This window comes from Salmo trutta, chromosome 17 (genome assembly GCF_901001165.1).
Source record: "Salmo trutta chromosome 17, fSalTru1.1, whole genome shotgun sequence".
In the NCBI taxonomy this organism is placed as follows: Eukaryota; Metazoa; Chordata; class Actinopteri; order Salmoniformes; family Salmonidae; genus Salmo; species Salmo trutta.
The window spans coordinates 30136934-30156861 of NC_042973.1; the positions used below are offsets into that span (position 1 = coordinate 30136934).

Genomic DNA, 19928 nt, shown 5'->3' on the forward strand with positions numbered 1-19928 from the left:
TTGACGCTTGGAATTCAGGCCAAACAGTTATCATGTTTCTTGTTTCTCATGGTCTGAGAGTCCTTTAGGTGCCTTTTGGCAAACTCCAAGCGGGCTGTCATGTGCCTTCTACTGAGGAGTGGCTTATGTCTGGCCACTCTACCATAAAGGCCTGATAGGTGATGTGCAGCAGAGATGGTTGTCCTTGTGGAAGGTTCTCCCATCTCCATAGAAGAACTCTGGAGCTCTGTCAGAGTGACCATCGGGTTCTTGGTCACCTCCCTGACCAAGGCCATTCTCCCCCGATTGCTCAGTTTGACCAGATGGCCAGCTCTAGGAAGAGTCTTGGTGGTTCCAAACTTCTTCCATTTCAAAATGAAGGAGGCCACTTTGTTCTTGGGGACCCTTCCCCAGATCTGTGGGGGAGGGTACCCTTCCCCAGATCTGTGCCTCTACACAATCCTGTCTAGGAGCTCTACGGACAATTCCTTCTACCTCACGGCTTGGTTTTTGCTTTGACATGCACTGTCAACTGTGGGACCTTATATAGACAGGTGTGTGCCTTTCCAAATCATGTCCAATCAATTGAATTTACCACAGGTGGACTCCAATCAAGTTGTAGAAACATCTCAAGGATGATCAATGGAAACAGGATGCAATTTCGAGTCTCATACCAAAGGGTCTGAACACATGTAAATAAGCTATTTCTGTCTTATTTTTAATACATTTGCAAGAATTCTGAAAACTTGTTTTCACTTTGTCATTATTTGGTATTGTGTGTAGATTGATGAGAGAAAAAAATAATTGTATCAATTTTAGAATAAGGCTGTAACTTAACAAAATGTGGAAAAAGTCAAGGGGTCTGAATACTTTCCGAATGCACTGTATGTCCAAGACATATACAGTACATCACAGATGTACAAGGCAGTTGGTGCACTCCAATCCCCTTGCATCTGCATCAAGCTATTAGATCGCTGCTTACAGCCACCGCTTTTCATCCAGCACCATTGTTTCAACCACTTCATAAGTCTCTTCTCCTTTGCAGAGGACAGAGCACTGGGTTCTGGACCTGAGATGAATCACTGTGTCCCATTTCCTTAGTGCTGGAAGTTGAAGAGACCTTAAAAGTACTGTACCTCCACTCAATTAACCAGTTCAGCAGTTCAACAGTAAGCTGGAGAAGGGGGAGTATCTTACTACTGATTGTGATTGAGAAATTCACAGTATTGTTACACAACCATCCAACATGGTCGGTCATTGACCTATTCCCTAGATTTGAACTAATCTCCCTGTTTTTCTCTTGGATGAGGACTTTTCAGGCACAAAGTCTGCTGCATTTTGTTCAAGGCCATGCTGGTCATCTTAGCTTCAACCAAACTAAATACAGTAATAGGTGACAGGAAAACAAAGTTGAATGTTTGCGTGAAAGAAAAGGGAAGCTGTTTTTATATGTTTTTATATGTATTCCCTTTTGTTGTTTCTACCTCATACCACAACTTTGAGTCTGTCATCTGCATTGGGTTTGGCTGTGGACTTGTTTTCTGTCTCCCCAGTCTTTCTTGGCACCTTTGGGCTGGAGGTCGGCTTTCTGTTTGTCAAGGGGCTGTTCAGTCCTTTTCTCTGTAGCTGGGGGCTGGATGAGCGCAACTTCCTGTTGAGCTGAGGGCTGGACGAGCCCAACTTCCTGCCGAGCAGGGGGCTCCGGGAGACTTTGATTTTGGGGGGCTGCTGCAGGGTGTCCATGGGCTTCAGGGTTCTCAGGCTGAGAAGCCCACAGTAGTAGTTACACTGATGCTGGGTCAGGAACTGTTCAAACACCTTAGGAGAACCATCCTCTGTAAGGCCTTGATACCTGCAATGCAGAAGTAATTTCCTCATAGTTGGATAAGATGATGTGGACCAACTGGTAAAACATTAGCACACATATATGCCTGCTTTAAATAATAGCATCAACAGAGTTGGGGAGTAGTGAACTACATGTAGTTCAACTGTAATTTAATTACATTTTGCCGTAGCTTGGTGGTAGTTTTACTGAATTCATATCTAGGTAGTGTTTTCTCTAGTTAATTACCTTTTTTCCATGTAGCGGTGTAGCTAACTACTGGAAATACACACTACCTTTTTTTTGCAAAAAGATAAGAAAATATGGGTGAAGTAAGCAATCATTTCCTTTCTTTTTCGGCATCAGACCTGCTTAATTCTCACTTGAAATGTTTATTAGGCTAAATTACACATTATGTTAATTTATGACCCCAGAGTTATCTGTTCTTGCAATTTGTAGTTTGACATTTCAGATTCACATATGATAATAAAAAAAAGAAGAAGTTGTGAACTACTTTTTCAAAGTAACTATAGTTAAGTGAACTCGATTTCTCTTAAGGGTAGCTGTAATGTAGCTTAACTTCTTCCAGTGTGAAGTAATTGGTAGCTTGGTAAACTATATTTTCAGAGTAGCTTCCCCAACACTGAGCCTTAATGTGTATTTCCATATGACAACCTAAATATATAATGATATACAAACCCCTTCAATTTTGTGACGATTCTAACTTTGGTGATCTTTGGTCCAACACCTGAAATTAACAAATAACATGGATCATTTTGTTGTTTGAACTGCCTTTTGTTCATCTTTTTCTTTTGAGAATGACCTTGTCTGCTAGTCTTTCTTACCCTCCAGCCCAGTGACCAGTAAGTTGCCGTTTGTCCATTGGTGGATCCAATGCTGGAAGGAGCAACATTTCATTTCCACCTCTGAGGTGGCTCTGGTGATCAGCCTGCCTTTGGCATCCATCATACAGTACTTGAGGAAGATGTCCTTCAGGTCAGCCTCCACAGTGGCGTATGGGACGGAGTTGGCAGGGCGGTATATCAGATAAAGAGGGCTCACTCTGTGTAAGCATGCAGAAAAACAAAGGGAATGAATGACATAACCATACTCTGTCGTTTTTTTGTCATTGATTTACTCATACTATTGTGTATTGATAATGATCATTGATAAGTGTATTGATAATGATCAATGATAATGATCCAAATTTTAATTGAAGTCATTATATTACTTACTCCAGTGAAAAGCCAAAGTTTTCAATCACCCTTGCCTCAGCAGCAAAGATTTTGCAATACTCCCGAACTGTGTTTTGGATTTTGCACTCCTGGTGAGACAAAATGCAAAGATGCATTGCATTTATGTCACATTTGTTTTCCCATATGCTTTTTCTCTACAATCTCCATTTCAATGTTAAACTAGTCAAAGCCCATTATGCATTGGTATGCACCCTGGACTCTTTAGTTTCTTAAATCTGTACATGAATGCTGTTATTCTGTCATCCCACCAGAGGTCACCAGGGTCGTATTCATTAGGGCATACCATAGAAAATGTTTTGCAACAGAAAACGGTAATTAACGTTTCTTGTTGGACAAGTTCAGGTAGTCCCTTCCCTCCCTGTTTCAGTCCATTTTCTTCTGTTTGGTGCCTAATGAATATGACCCAGTACAGATGACTTCCTAAGCTGCAATACCAAGTCAGAGCAATACAAAACACTACAGGAGGGCTGTCCTCGTGATGTGATGTACAGTAAGACTCACCTGCTTAGTCATTTCCATGTTTCTCTCTGCAAGGTTGCTGTCCTCATTGGTCCCATAGGCAATGGGGTTTTGTACTTTGATGATGCAGTTGCTTCCAGATTCAAACACAGGGTCCAGGCCATAGATGACCTTCACTCTGCAGGCCTTGTGTGCACAGCCCTCTCCCAGGTGGGCCTCTTGTGTCATGATTCGCCCAAAGAACTTCTTCCCCCAGTATCCCGGGTCTGCTAGGCCTTTGGTGAATAGCATTGGAGTCATTTCTATCTCTTCTCCAACTGTAAAGGATGCAATATGAATGTCAGAAACTCCACAGGAGTAGTAACATTGTGTTATATCATAGCAATATGGTAGTCAACAATACAGTAAGTATAAGTTATTTAAGCAATAAGACCCGAGGAGGTGTGGTATATGGCCAATGTACCACGGCTAAGGGCTGTTCTTGCGCACGACGCAATGCAGAGTGCCTGGACACGTTGCAATACTGAGTGCCTGGACACAGCCCTTAGCCGTGGTATATTGACCATATATCACAAACCCCCGAGGTGCCTTATTGCTATTATAAACTGGTTACCAACGTAGTTAGAGCAGTAAAAATAAATGTTTTGTCATACCCGTGGTATACAGTCTGATATACCACGGCTGTCAGCCAATCAGCATGCAGGGCTTGAGCCACCCAGTTTATAATACTGTATAAACCTCCTCAGAGCCTGTGAGGCTTACCTTCTAAATCCTCACGCAGGAAGTACTCTGAAAGTACTGCAGAAAAAGAAAAAAACAAACACAATTAGTAACTCATGGAATAAATGGTTGAAGTAATGTTGTGGGATTTGAAATATGCCATTAGGTTAACATAATTTACATTCTACACTGAGAAGGAAGTCAGTTGAATCAGTCCCAAATTCATTCTTGATTGTGCAGCCGTACACCCCACAATCTTGACTGGATGTCTGGACGATGGCCAGCGCTACTTGGCTCTCATCACCTCCACTGGGAAATAAAAGAAGATAAAAAGGTTGACGTGACACAAGACACACGCTCACAGCATATTCAATAATGTATTCACCTCTACAAGAGGTCACTGTGAGACAGACAGACAGTAGTGCTGCGTGCCATGCTTGCATGAGGGGAGATTTTGCTGACCTAGCAGCCGTTAGCACAGATTTATACTTTAAAGCCCCCTGTTGAATAGTGAAATAGTGTCTCAGTTTTCAGTGGCTGTGTCTGGCCAAAGCTTCACCTCCCTGTGTCAGTCAGGCTCAGAGCTGTGGGCTCCCTCGTCACATAAACTGGACACCTCCCAGAGTGAGAATGAGAGAATGACATGGCTGTGTGATAAATACGCTGCTAAAATTAAAGGCTGTTCATCTTCAGAACATTAGTTCTTTAAATATAGCACAGGGCCCAGATGAACTTATCAATGGGGTTATTAATGAATGCTTACAGTAATACTGTACAAAGCAACTGTTTTCAGAGGGCAGGTGTCTAATACTGTAACTGCATGATGGCTTTGATCAGAGTGAATATAAATGCCATGTCACCGCTAGATTGTATTGCAAGCAGTTACTGTAAACTCTGGGATGGGAGATGCCCTAGGGATTTACCTTCTTTTCACCTCAACTATCTCTTCCTCGTCCCTGTACCACTTGATGGAGGAGTCACTGAGCACGTTGAAGAACTGGCACCAGAGTTTCAAGTGTCCTGAGGCATCTGGGAAGGGCTCTCCCCTGATTTTACGGATAACCTGAGGAGCTGGGTGGGGGGACACCAAGGTAAAGATATACTGTACATGATTTCCTCTAATGTTTCTACTTCATTCAGTGGCAGCTTCCTGATCAGCTCCTCCTGATAGGAGACACCAACACCAAGAGATGGACATTGAAACAATATTGGATTAATCTCATACATTTCCTATTTTATTGTTTTACCTTTGAAGGGGTTCAGCTTCTCCTTCTCAGGAGGTTTGACCTCAGTCTTTGGGCTCTCTGGCTCCTCTGTGTTGGTCTCCACAACTTTAGGCACCTCCAGAGTTGCCTTCCTACGGCTCAGCAGAGGGGAGCGTCTCTCCAGCGGTGGGGTCTGTGAGCCTGCTGGGGCCTGCAGGAACGCTGCCCTGCGAGCCTGACTGGGTGACAAATATGGAGCCACCTCCTTGACCTGGGTGTCCAGTGGGCTACCACCCACACCCAGTGCCACCACTACCCCTTCTCCCTCCCTGGGGATGAAGATCTTGCGGCGAGCTCCAGATGCCAGCTCCTCAGCCGTGGCAGAGCGGATGAGGGTCAGACTGTCCCTTCTTTTCATCTTGGGGCTGCTCTCACAGGACAGGGAGGACGTTGGGGTGTCTCCACCACTCTGCTCCAATCCTGCCTTCTCACTGTTAGCAGGGTCATCCACAGTAATGGCAGGGGGAGTCCTGGACATAAACCTGCGAAGAGTACTGGGACTCCTGGGGGGTGTTGGGGGTTTGACAGCAAGCCTCTCAATAGGGTTTCTTTCTCTTGGTTCATCGCCAATGATGTAGGACTCTATCCTTGACTCTTTGAGTGGTTTTAACTTATCAGTTTCAGTAATACTGATGTCCTCAGCTTTTTGGATTGTTGTTTCTTCTGTTGGCATTAAGGTTTTATATGACACAGAGGGGATGTTGTCTATCACGCTACGTTCCTTTGTTTCTATAGTCTGTTTTTGTGGAATTTCAGGGGTAGAAGAATTTTCTAAATCACTCTTGACCCCCCTGAGCATAGCCGTCAAGGATTCTGATTCTTTACTCTCATTTTTAAGAAGCTCTTTGCTTTCAAAAGGGCTATCCTCGCAGATTACAGAAATAGGAGGGACCACAAACAGAGGCACTTTGTGTACTTCCTCTGGCGTTCCTGTATCTAAGACGAGGGGCTTAACTTGTGGATGCTCATGGTCTAGTTCACTATCATCAGTATATGAAACATTTATTTTAGGAATTAACTTAGTATCCATCTTTGTGAGGCATTCACTATTAGTTGGTTGCTCTGCCATAGGCGTTTTTGCCTCTTCAACTGGTGTAACTTCCTGCACTTCCTCCATTGGTTCGATGATAATATTATTCTGCTTACTTTCTTGAGTGGGTGTCACATCAATTATCACTGGGGTAAAAGCTGCACTTTTTTCTGTGATCATTATGTCTAAAACTTCGTTTGCATCATACTTTTGGAAAATGGCTGACTCTGATGTAGGTTCATTGGGTGTAATAGGTATTAATGGCTGTGTAGGCTCTTTGACTTCTGGTTCCGTAATCTCTATATTTGGTATAATCATTGGCTCTTCATTTGTCTGTTGTTCTGTCACAATAATTTTGATTTCTGAGATTTTAAGAGCAGAATCTACAATTCTAATCTCTGTTGCATTTCCAGAATATCCACCCAGATGAGTGGCATTAGCCTTTCGACTGGTAACTGATGCTGCCACTGGTTGCTCAGCGGACACAATGGCAGAGCCTCTCACAGGCTGTGTCTCTGAGTGGCTCTTAGATTCACCCAGCATTTCTACCTTTATCTCAGTCACAATTTCTTCCATTTCATCCCGTCTCTCCATAGTGAGGGTTGGCACCTCATGTCTCTGTAATCTCACATTCTGGTTGCCAAATGGACAGTCCACTAAACTTTTCTCCAAAGCAGGAGCACATTCCACTTTTAAGGCACTTTCAACGCTTTTCTCTAAAGCTAAGGTAGATTTCCCTTTTGTGTTGAGATCATGGTCTTCTATGCTCTCCCCTGCCACAGGAGGGTATTTATCTGGTATTTTTAGATCTCTATTCTTTAAACTCTTTTGCAGCAAAGTGGGAGAAGATTCCTCCAATCTTTTGAAATGTATCTCCTCCTCTTTGTTATGTATTTTCTCTTTACTCTCCTCTAAAACCGGGATGCATTCTATGTGTGCTTTTGAAGAAATTGTCTCTACATTCTCTTGCAAAGTATCAATATACTTGTCTTGGGATTTAGAATCGTGTGTATTAACTTTATCATCCAAAGTAAGAGTCTGCTGCTCTTGTGTTTTAAAATTGTATGTTTCAATTCCCTCTTCTATAGCAGGTGTTTTGATATAAAATATCCCTGCACTCACATTTAAAGAGGGACATGGTTGATTCTCTGCTTTGACATCACCTTTCTCTCCTTGATTCTTATAGACACTTTCAATGCCCTTCTCATCCACATGCATTTCCTTCTCTTTTTCACTTTCGATGAGGCACTGGCTGACTGTGGGTAGGACATTATTGTTAGGAGCACTCCCACTGTCATCCATACTAGTGAGGTTTGACATGTGGGGACCTGCTCCACTGCTGGCGTCTGGGTTCCGTGTAGAGTCAGATATACTCTGTTTGTGTAAATCTTCAGTTTTATCATTTAGTCTTGTCACCTGATCAGTCCCGGATGAAAACACTTGGATGTTTATCTCATGTGGGGCTGAGACAACCGTGTGGGGGACTGAGTCTGCCTGGGTCTGATCCTCGGCAGCCTTGAGGCAAAAACAAACACAGCTGTTTAGTACCACATAACATCAACACTCACATGGTATTTTGAAAGCCCTGAACAACACCATAATTAATTACAACACCATGATAACTACTATGTTAGGATTTACCTTAGTGGTAGCCGATATAATCATATTATCTTGTGACTATGAATCTTTATCGACACTTAGCTTTGGAGAAGTATCACAAACCAATAATGATTATCTGCAAAGAAAAAGGGTTTTAAATCATTGACAAACTATTTGTTATGGCCAACCACATGACCAAGGCCAGTATGTTCACCTTTGACTTTTGAACACTTAGTGCTTATTTCAAACTGAGGAAAGTTGTTTCCCATAATAAATCAGTTTTAAAGAATGACCAGAAATATAATATAATTCCAGAATATTTAAAGATCCATATCAGAGTTTGGTAACACTTTATTTAGATAGATGGTTTGTAGATGTTCCGTAGATATTCAATAACTGTCATCAACATTTCAACGATCTACTATCCCTAGCCCTAACCCTAACCTTAACCCTTACCATAACACTTAGTCTAAACCTAACCCTTACTGTAACCTTAGCAAGCAGATTCTTATCAACAAATAGTCTGTTGATAGTAGGACCATCTGAAGATAAAATACTGTATATGGGAATATCCAAATAAAGTGTCACCCAGAGTTTTCAACATACGTGAACTGTATAACCTTTGTGAATATGTTAAATCGGCAAACGTGTACATAATGTTTGTGTGACCACGCACAATTTCCATTTTTTTTAAGGACCTGTCAGTTTTCATGAACTCTCACTTACCCATATCGAACAGGCTCAAGGTTAATTGAAACCAAGTGTTGGAAAATGTCAAGTGTTTAAAAACGGACAGCTTTATCTGCACCAGATAAGGTAAACGGTTCCTCATTTTTTTCCACACAAGGAAAAAACCTGTAACCAAATACTGCTACTGTATTACATAGGGCAGTCTAATAAGGGAAATAATCATATGATCTGATGATGCAATGAATGAAGCAATAAATTAAACCATTCTATCTTTTATTTTATTTAATGCTTTTCTATTTTGCAGTAATGTATTTAAAGGGGGACCATGTGTTGGGATAATTCAGGTGTTTTCTTGTCAGGTACAGTATAAAGGATGCTGAAAATGGACCTGTTGTGTTGAAGCTGGGGATTTCCCCAGTCCTTTAACAGGTGTGTTGTTTGTACAGTGACCTGAATGAATGAGTGCCTATCTGTTGGCAAGGGAATATCATTCCACCTCAAGTCACCAATGCTCAAAGTCATTTGCCGTTGCTGAGCACAAGCTTAGAAAATGTAATTGTCTTTGGGGAATTAGGGACAACACGTCACTTTAACATAAAAGTCATCAATTATATTTGTATCAACATTTCTTCTGTTTTGAAAAACGGAGCCTTTAAAAAGTAACATTGCCTGTGGCTAAAGCAATTTCCATGTTAATTAAAACAATCAGATGCAGAAATGTTTTATTCTAATGCAATATTTTTCCTGGATTACAGGTTTGTTTGAAGAGCAGTATGTCGTGTAAATATCTGAATAATAACGTGTATCATTTTGAGGAATCTATCTACAACTTCCCCTGGCTTTTTTCTCAGGACATTCATTTTCTTATGTCACGTCAAACAGACACCCACAGTTCCATGACATGTTAGAACAGGAGAGTCCAAGTTGTGTTTAATGAAGAGGAACTGGTGTCACGTTCAGTCTAAAAAAAAATGTTACTCTAGCCCGAACAAGGCCTCTTTAACAGAATTTTCACGCTTGTGCACAAACAAAGTTCTGTCGATTGTTATGAGTTCCTCCAATTGATTTGCCACAACTTCTAACATTAACTGGCCACAACAGAAAAGGGTTGCAGTTCCACATTATAGAGAAACATATCCACAAAACCATTGTTTGTGTGAAGAGTGGAGAGCAGCTGCCCTTACTGCATGTTCTAATGGTCTAATCCAATATAAACACAATGGGCAGCAGACCTCGAAGCTAATTGGAATTAGCACCGTAGGGGACTAATAGAATTAGTGTCATCATGTGTCACACTGGCATTGAGAGAGATGTTGATTCTAGTTATATTACAATCTGTCAGATTGCATTTCAACAGGAAGGGAAGTAAAGCCATTAAACAGAACCATATCAGTTTGCCAGTGAAGTTAATCTATGATGTGTCATATAGTAGCATTGTGTATGGTATAACATTACATTGAACAATGTCAGTAAGTTGTGGGCAGGACTATAATCAAACAACCATTACATATACAGTACCAGTCAAAAGTTTGAACACACCTACTCATTCAATGGTATTTCTTTATGTTTTACTATTTTCTACATTGTAGAATAATAGTGAAGAAATCAACACATATGGAATCCTGTAGTAACCAGAAAGGTGTTAAAAAAATGCAAATATATTTTATATTTGAGGTTCTTCAAAGTAGCCATCCTTTGCCTTGATGACAGCTTTGCACACTCTTGCATTCTCTCAACCAGCTCCATGAGGTAGTCACCTGGAATGCATTTCAATTAACAGGTGTTGTCACGCCCTGACCATAGAGAGCCCTTGGTTCTCTATGGTATAGTAGGTCAGGGCATGACTGGGGGTGTTCTATGTTGTTTATTTCTATGTTGGTGTGCTTGGTATGGTTCCCAATCAGAGGCAGCTGATTGGGGATCATATTTAGGCAGCCATTTCCCCACTGTGTTTTGTGGGATCTTGTTTTTGTGTAGGTGCCTGTTTGCACTTCACTGTCTTCACGGTTCGTTTGATTCATTTATTGTTTTTTTTTTGTATTTTGCTGAAGTTTCACGTTATAATAAAGATGTGGAACGCTACTCACGCTGCGCCTTGGTCCAATCATTACGACGATCGTGACAGAAGATCCCACTACAACAGGACCAAGCAGCGTGCCCAGGAGGAGAGTGTATCCTGGACTTGGGAGGAGATCCTGGATGGGAAGGGATCCTGGACTTGGGAGGAAATCCTGGCAGGACAGGATCGCCTTCCTTGGCAGGAGCGGCAGACGGAAGGTTATGATGGAGGACAGCGACGACGCCGTGGTTCGCGGCAACATAGAAAGCCCAAAAAACAGACCGAAAATATATATTTTTTTGGGGGGGGGGGGGGGGGGGGGGCACAATGGGTGGTCGGCGGAGCCGTGGAGTGAACCAGAGCCAGTCTGGGAGAAGAGGGAGAAACCTGGAGGAGAGTGAACGGAGAGAATCAGATACCGTCAGTGAGTTAAGGGAGAATTTGGAGGAGAGAGAAATGAGAGAGTTATTGAATTGGTGGAGGATGCACGACATTTGCCCTAAGGAGCGTGTTATCGGTTTAATGCCACCTGAGTCAGCTCTCCGTACTCGTCCTGAGGAGCGTGCTATCAGTCTGGTGAAAGTTGTGCCGGCTCCACGCACCAGGTCTCCAGTACGCCTTCCCAGCCCTGTACGTCTGTGCTAGCTCTCCACACTTGCCTTGAGGAGCGTGTCATTTGTCCGGTGCCATGTGTGCCGGTTTTACGCACCAGGTCTCCAGTGCGCCTCCACAGCACAGTACGTCCTGTGCCAGCTCCCCGCACTTACCGTGCGAGGTGTGTCATCGAACCGGTACCATTGATGACGGTTCTACGCACCAGGTCTCCAGTGCGCCTCCACAGCCCAGTACGTCCTGTGCCAGCTCCTCCTAAATAAAGCAGTCCTAGCCTATAGAAAGCTGATGGGATCCTCGTCTTTTTATTAGTGCTCATCACTCTGTTTTCTTGCGTAATTGCATAGCCTATAGAAATGTTGCGCAACATGAGCTCATGGGCCCTCATGAAGAGTTTGTTTAGATTTTCAAATACATTTGCATTGATGTTAGAGTGATTAGAGGGGTAATAGAGTGCTGAGTGCCAGGCAGTTAGCAAGTTTGGTAGCATCAGAGCTTGGAGAAGCCTAATTACCGTGACAAACGGTAATGTGGAATTTGACTGCCTTCATGACTTGTAACCGCCGGTGTGGCGGTAAAATGGTGACCGCAACAGCCCTAGTTGGACCACAGAGTGAAGGAAAAGCAACCAACAAGTGCTCAGCATATGTGGGAACTCCTTCAAGACTGTTGGAAAAGCATTCCAGGTGACTACCTCATGAAGCTGGTTGAGAGAATGCCAAGAGTGTGCATAGCTGTCATTAAGGCAAAGGGTGGCTACTTTGAAGAATCTCAAATATGAAATATATTTTGATTTGTTTAACACTTTTTCAGTTACTACATAGTTTGATGTCTTCACTATTATTCTACAATGTAGAAAATAGTAAAAATAAAGAAAAACCCTTGAATGAGTAGGTGTTTCCAAACTTTTCACTTAGTATTTTATTTACATTTTTTGGGGGGTAGTTCAGCTTTAATATTGTGGATAGATAATTATATTATCCAGCAGAGTTAATTGTTCAAATTTAATGCTATTTCACGGTCACAACATAATGGTAGGGTACGCCTATCTTAATGTCTTCAGTACATGCAAATGGGTGCTAATACAACCCTAAGAGTTTGACTGTGAGATAGATGTAGAGTTTTGTCATTACCATCAAAGCACAATGAAAACAGTGCACAGAGAATTACAGAATGTTTTTCATTTCAATTTCTAGGAGTTTTTGTAAATACAAATTTTTTCAGCTTATCCAATCTCCCTGAGAATTATTTGTATTAGTCAACACCAGACTGCCCCAAATGGTCTCATTCTTTTATACAAGTTGGGCAGATTCCCTGTTTCCCCCACTACATTGCTCGAGGTGTTGCTCTCGAGTGATACTGATGCACTGAAACCCACACTCTCAAGAGTCTAGATAGAGCCTGGCTGACACACTTTCCCCCATGGTGCTGATAGTTTCTTTAATGGGCTAGTGTGTTCTGTCTGTTTTAGACAGTACAGTGGCTACGAACAGACAACTAACAAACTACTAGTCTCTGTTATGATTCATCTGCATTCAGCATGTTCTTTGGACTTTCTCTAGCTATTTGCTGTGGCTTAATCATATGTACTATTTTAGCTGTTGGCCTGGAGTGGTTAGACTCAAGTCTTGTTACACAAATGTACAATCTATAAATAGCCTTTAAGTGGCTCCCTACTGCAGTGTGCGACTGAGCGGTCAATGTAATCTTAGAAGCAACAAGGCACAACTTACCTCACTGAGGGCTGGAGGGCCAGACATGGGCACTGTCTCTGTAGTGTTGCTGATCACCTCCAGACATACATCCATGGCCCTCTGCTCAACATGCTCCAGTGAATCAGGCACACTCTCTGGTGCTCTTTTGGAAGCTGAAGGGGGTTCTTCTGGGTGTGAAATAGTAAATCCACACTTGTGTTCATCTGGGTACAACCGCTCCAATGAATCTGGCTGCTGGTGTGGTAACAGAGTTATCGGGGCTTCCTGTGGCCCATCTACCACCATGGGTACTGTCTCCTCTGTGGGGTTTTTATACACCTCTGGTTGACCATCTTGCTCTTGTGGATGTCGATGGGGAAGGCTAGGGTATGGCTGTGTTGGGGCTACTGGATAACCGCTCTCGCTCTCCTGACCTTTCACATGATGATCATGAGAAGCATGATCCTTCTTGCTCTTACCAAAGAAAAAGTATTTGACTGAGTGGAACACATTGGAAAGAGTTTCCTGCATGTGGTGGTGATCGTGATGATCTCCCTCCTTGTGGGCATGTGTCTTAGCCACCATTTTGACTTCTGAGGCTGTGTTGCTATGTGCTGTTGTCCTATGCAACTGTTCTGCCTCTCTTGCTCTTTCTTTTTCTGTCTCAATTGACAGTTCTCCCCCTCTCATTTTCTCTCTTTCCTGTTCTCCAAGCATCCTCTCTCTGTCCGCCCCCTCTCTGTCCTCCCTCTCTCTCCCCTTCTCCTCTCTCACATCTGTTTTAGGATCAGCAGCAGTAGTAGTATCCATTGTCTCCGCTGCCAATGTTTCCTCCACTTGGGCAGGGATCTTTTCTTCAGCAGTCTGTGAATGAAGGGTATCTGCCAGAAATTGAGACAAACTTATCCCTCCATCATATGAATTTTCTCCAGTGCCCGGTCCTGTATGATTACTGCCCGGTCCTGTATGACTACTGCTGATAACACCAGAATCTACACCATTTGAAATCTTTATTTTCTTTTTGGCTTCTCTGGTTTCTCTGTTGGGAATGTTGCTCCCATTCTCTGTAGGTTTTACTGGAGCCGGTTCACTGACTTTAGCACTGACCCCATTAGGTTCTTCAACAGCAGGTACTAGCTGCTCCACAGCCGCTGCCCCCTGGCTAACTGTGATCTCCTCCCCATCTGGTGGTGAGGAGGGGACGCTTGAGGCCCGGCGTTTCCTCTGAGAGGGGATCGGGCTGCTTCGGAGAGGCTGCTGTTCCCGAGGCTCCTTCTGGACGTTCTCCTTGCCCCTTTTCCTGCTCTCCTCCAACTCCCTCTTCTTGTTCTCTGCCTTCTGTTTCAGCTTGGCAAAGAACCTCTGGTGGATCTTGTACTCGCTCATGGTGCCTACCTCCAGAACCCCAGAGCAGGAGACAATGCCTTTGCTGTTCCTGGCTGAAGCCTGATAGATGGCTGCATCATCCACTGTGCAGCTGCAAAAAGAGAGACTCAAATAATTTAGGGAACTGTGCAGCCATCATTGTGCACAAATACAAATATAAAATCCAAATTGTAATTGTTGAATTATCTGGTGTAAATGGTAAATGGTTTCGGGTATATGGTTTTCTCTGTCTTACTTACTTGTAAATATGGAGTGTGTGAGTTTTACCATTGCAGCCAATTTTATATTTTGGAAGACCACAGTATCGGTCCAACTCCATGTCGTCTCGGTACCACGTCAGTTCTGGGGCTGGGTTACCTATGGACATCACATGGAGATGGTACATCACATACATACAGTATAATATAATGACTTGGTTTAATACTAAAATAAATCTATTTTTGATAAGATATTGATAGTTTCATGTTTATCTCTCATAAAGAGTATGCCCTCATTATCCTCATTTTTTTATTTACAAGTTACCCTTGAGATTTGCATACAGTAGCCACTAATCCTAAAAAAATCAACTAAGTTTTGAAAGGAAATTGTATCAAGAACAAAGGCATGTTTCAGACTGTTGCATCATAGCAGTACGCAAGGCCACAAGTTTTACTGCTGTGGTTGAAAAGAAGCCAACCCAAGTGCCAGAGGGAAGGCAACAGCAAAACCTGCTTAGATTTTCAAACCTATTTTTGTCTTGATTCTCTGCACCAACATTATGCCATTGCATAATTTAGACTCAGCTGCCTTTATTTTTTAACAGCTTTTTTTTCTTCTTTTCACGTTATTGAATACGCTTTAGAATACTTGTAAAGAACAGGAAGGCCTGCACACTGTTTATGCTCCCAATTTACTGCTTTATTGACTACGCTTCGGTCCCAAACGGACTGAGTGCTCACATCCCAAAATATACACATTTCACCTCACATGACCATTACGCACATGCAATGGTGGGTGAGGAAACAATTCAATTCACTTTTGCGCATAGTCAATCATAATTATTCACAGAGGTACATATGGTCATATCGGATTATATACATACAAATGTGTCGAAGTTAAAGCCTAGGCAACAGTAAAAAAAAGAGATTACATTGTAATACCCGTCCATACGACCATTACTCGCAGGACGCGTGGTGGCCATAGTTAGAACTACAGTGACCTACACTACATGACCAAAAGTATGTGGACATCTGCTTGTCGAACATCTCATTCCAAAATCATGGGCATTAAGTTGGAGTTGGTCCCCCCTTTCCTGCTATAACAGCCTCCACTCTTCTGGAAGGCTTTCCATTAGATGTTGGAACATTGCTGTGGGGACTTGCTTTCATTCAGCCACAAGAGCATTAGTGAGGTCGGGCCATGATGTTGGTTGATTAGGCCTGGCTTGCAGTCGGCGTTCCAATTCATCCCAAAGGTGTTTGATGGGGTTAAGGTCAGGGCTCTGTGCAGGCCAGTCAAGTTCTTCCACACCAATCTCTACAAACCATTTCTGTATGGACCCCGCTTTGTGCACGGGGGCATTGTAATGCTGAAACAGGAAAGGAACTTTCCCAAACTGTTGCCACAAAGTTGGAAGCACAGAATCGTCTAGAATGTCATTGTATGCTGTAGTGTTAAGATTTCCCTTCACTGGAACTAAGGAGCCTAGCCTGAACCATGAAAAACAGCCCCAGACCATTATTCCTCCTTTAACAAACTTTACAGTTGGCACTATGCATTGGGGCAGGTAGCGTTCTCTTGGCATCCACCAAACCCGGATTCGTCAGTTGGACTGCCATATGGTGAAGGGTGATTCATCACTCCAGAGAACGTGTTTCCATTGAGTCCAATGGTGAGCTTTACACCACTCCAGCCGACGCTTGGCGTTGCGCATGATAATCTTAGGCTTGTGTGCCACGTTGCTACGTTGAAAGTCACTGAGCTAAGGCCATTCTACTGCCAATGTTTGTCTATGAAGATTGCATGGCGGTGTTCTTGATTTTATACATCTGTCAGCAACAGGTGTGGCTGAAATAGCCGAATCCACTAATTTGAAGGGGTGTCCACATACTTGTGTATATATAGTGTATTTTAAAAACAACTTGTGTATCTCTAATAATGTCAATGAGATGGGCACATGTAGTAGTTACAAAAAATCTAATATGTGTACCAAGTGGAGACCTGGATGGCAGGACTAATCAACGTGACATATTCCTGTAAGAAATGGTCTGATATCAAACTCTTGGTTCAGACCTTTAGGAAACATGGTGGACAAACTGTGAATCCAATACAATTCTCTTCTCAGTAATAGATTATCAGTATCTCCCCCCTCCTAGGAGTCTTAACATGTTCAATACCAATGTATCTCAGAGAGCTGATGTTGTGACGAGCTGCCATGAAATGCGCAGCCATAGGCGTTTCTCTGATCAAGAGTCCTGATTTTACTCCTGTGTTCTGCAATCCTTGTTTTCAGAGCTCATTTCATTTTTTCCTACATAGCATAGACCACAAATAAATTTGACCACGTATACCATATTTTTTATGGAACCCGTAATGATGCCGTAATCTTAATGGCCTTGACCGTGATAGGGTGATTGAACTTTTGCATTTGTTCGTAAAGTTACATCTGTAATTATCGTTTGGCACATTGTCTAGGAAGGTGCTACGCAGCATCGGTGGAAGATCAGACCTCACCACCATTTGACTGGTGTTGGGGGCGCGTCTGAAGACTACCCGTGGGGGTTATTTAAACGTCTTTTCCAGTTGTGGATCAGTGCTCAAGATGGGCCATTGTTTTTTAATGATGTGGTCGAACTGTTTGCCAAGTGGGGAGTATTGAAGGAAGCATTGAACTCGTTGGTCAGGGGGTTTGGGGTGTATAAGCATTCATAAGCAGTCATAAGCATTTTGAAGTAACTTGTCTCTTTGCATTGTCTTCTGCAAGAAGAACAAAAGTCAACATTTCTCATCATTTATCGCCATTCTCACTTCATGTTTGCACCGCTGTTTAGAAGTTAGTTTCTTTCTCTGCTTTTAGTTTCAAACTAACCACAGAATGACTAATACATAATGCCAAATCCTCAACTCAGAACAATCTAATGCATTCCAACACACATTCACAACTCTGAAGGAGGTAGGCGTACCTGTAACCACACATGTCAACTTCACATTACAGTTCTCTGACACAGCCTTGGATTTAACGGTGGTCTCAAATACAGGCTGGGTGTCCTCAGTCAGCTGAGCCATCACACCAAACAATGTACTCCTGGAGAGAGAAAGGGTGCTTTAGCTTGAGTGTCTGTTCTTCAGGGCATCTGCTAAAGTACTTTCCAATGAGAAGACCAATATTTCAAGGATCTTTTATCCAACCTTTATTCTGTACATTGTTTATTCCAGGCAGGGGAAGAAGGCAGTTACTAATCATTACTGATTGTGAAGGGAGATTGAGAATGCTCTCTCAAACATTAAACATTTCTCAGCAGTTGAAAAAGTGACATGGTAAAAGTACTTACAAAGTTATATTTTCAACAATGTCATATCAATGAAATTGTATATCAACGTCAATGTTCAATAACATCAAAGTCAATATAACAGGTTCACTTACAGCAGTGTTAAAAACAGGTGTAGATTTGCTCTTTCACTCTTGGGGGTAAACCGGGACGTGTGGTTAAGATGTTAGTTGGAATAGGTGTTGTAAAAGTATGCATTACCTCGATGACCTGGATTGAGAATACCTTGAGTAGCTATTCAGAGAGAAGGCAAATAAAGGCAGCCCATCAGACATATTGGTGGTTTTGTGTCTTAGATTCTCTTACATGGGACTCAGTTGTATTTATAAAGTAGGCTACAAAAGAGATTCTTACTGGTATTCTAAGAGTTGTGCTTTTCTTAAGAATGCTGAAATCCTGTTACTTGGTTATTACTTGCCATGTAGCATATTGGACTTTAGGAAACAATCCACAGATATGTTGAGATGGCTGAAATATCTAAGGAATGTGTGTGGTGGACAAAGTCGCACTGAAACTCCAAGCGTCACACTGAAACAAGTAAGAAGAGGTGATCTACCTGTTTTCAGGCCTAACATTGGAGAGGTAGTTGCTGCTCTCCAAGCGGCCATTCGAAGAGCTGACCTCCTCCTCATTGTAGCTGCCGCCGGACCTCCCATTGCCAGAGTAAGAACGGGTCATTGGTCTTCTGGAAGTCATTGTCCACTCAACAGATATTCCCACAAATATAAAGGAAATGTGTCTACTACAGCAGACTGCTCCTTGAGTAAAAAATGCTCAGCTTGTCATGGATCAAAGCCCCAGTTTCAAGTTGCAGTGTCTTACCGGTGTAAGAGTAGCTGGAAAAGAAAGGAGAAAACAGCTGTGAATACTGTTAAATGTTGGTCTAGGTTAGTCTGGGAAACCATTCACTCATTCGAATAGATCCTCGAAGAAAATATTACCTGTATGCACCTTTCTCAAGCAACGCAACAATTATCAAAACTCCAAAGTAATTCAGACAGTGGCAACTGCTTTCCTTTGACCAAGCTAAGCAACTGCAATGAAAAAGGTATAAATATGAACCGTTATCAGGCTCTACAAGGGTTATTAGGGGTCAAACTGAACCCTTAGACATTATTTTAGAATTTAGAGGTTAACATTGAACTCAAACACTTCTTGGTTGAAACAAAAGTTGATGATTTTGTGAACTTACCATTGATAGGCTTTTCAGAGTCCCAGAGGCAAAGCTCTGACTGCAATTGTCAATCATACACATGCTTGTGGTGCCAGCGGGACCCTATTTATAGCAGGCCTACAAATAGGTGCAAGTGCACATCACATTTTCCGAAACCAGCCTTCAGACATGTATTCAACAAGAGAAGGCTATTTTGCTCTGAGAACAAATCAATGTTCTCCAAATTTGAGAAGAATATTTAAAATAGAAATACCAAGAGAAAACAGATCATTATACACTACCATAGTTGGCCAAGAAAGGTCATGTCAAAAACACAACCTCTTAACATGTTGACAGCAGGGAGTATAGACTCACATCTAGGTGGGACACTGTGGTGGTGAAAGACGTATTGCAAAACACTGATATGTCATGTGTCCAGAGATACTTGGGGATTTATTTCATGAAGTAGATGATGACGACCTAAGCATACTTGGTTCTTACCCAGGACAGCCCTCTCCCTTGATACTGCCTGCCCCTCAAGAGTTCTTCCAAAACACCCTTGAGAATAAATTCAGCCATCTGATCACATTGCTTCATTTTCCAAACATATGATTGCCTGCTTAGGTTACACAGTAAGGTCACAGAGGACTACCAGCAAAGTGGGGTATTACATAAAA

At 42.4% G+C, this 19928-nt stretch overlaps 1 protein-coding gene across 6 annotated transcripts; it reads right to left on the reverse strand.

Moving 5' to 3' along the window:
* Positions 1 to 765: 765 nt before the first annotated feature.
* On the reverse strand, positions 766 to 19654 carry LOC115152007 (alpha-protein kinase 3). Of its 6 annotated transcripts, XM_029696432.1 has the most exons (17): positions 19554 to 19654; positions 19291 to 19389; positions 19040 to 19132; positions 18655 to 18934; positions 18300 to 18332; positions 17733 to 17854; positions 14811 to 14928; positions 13225 to 14662; positions 5484 to 8046; positions 5160 to 5307; positions 4418 to 4545; positions 4279 to 4314; positions 3559 to 3833; positions 3037 to 3125; positions 2647 to 2864; positions 2501 to 2549; positions 766 to 1831 (listed from the first exon to the last, which is right to left on the reverse strand). In XM_029696432.1, the coding sequence occupies exons 4-17, from the start codon at positions 18792 to 18794 to the stop codon at positions 1465 to 1467; spliced, it is 5724 nt and encodes a 1907-aa protein (XP_029552292.1). In that variant the 5' UTR covers positions 18795 to 18934; positions 19040 to 19132; positions 19291 to 19389; positions 19554 to 19654; the 3' UTR covers positions 766 to 1464. The 6 variants fall into 6 exon arrangements, with proteins under 6 accessions (XP_029552292.1, XP_029552291.1, XP_029552294.1 ...); XM_029696431.1 differs by having other exon boundaries at positions 19291 to 19642; XM_029696434.1 differs by lacking the exon at positions 19040 to 19132 and having other exon boundaries at positions 19291 to 19642.
* Positions 19655 to 19928: the final 274 nt, after the last annotated feature.

Coding starts and splice junctions, on each gene's coding strand:
- LOC115152007 (XM_029696432.1), bottom strand. CDS start 18,794: ATGACTTCCAGAAGACCAATGACCCGTTCTTACTCTGGCAATGGGAGG. Junction 4,546..5,159: donor ATAGTTGAGGTGAAAAGAAG/GTAAATCCCTAG, acceptor TTTATTTCCCAG/TGGAGGTGATGAGAGCCAAG. Junction 4,315..4,417: donor CTTCCTTCTCAGTGTAGAAT/GTAAATTATGTT, acceptor CTTTTTCTGCAG/TACTTTCAGAGTACTTCCTG.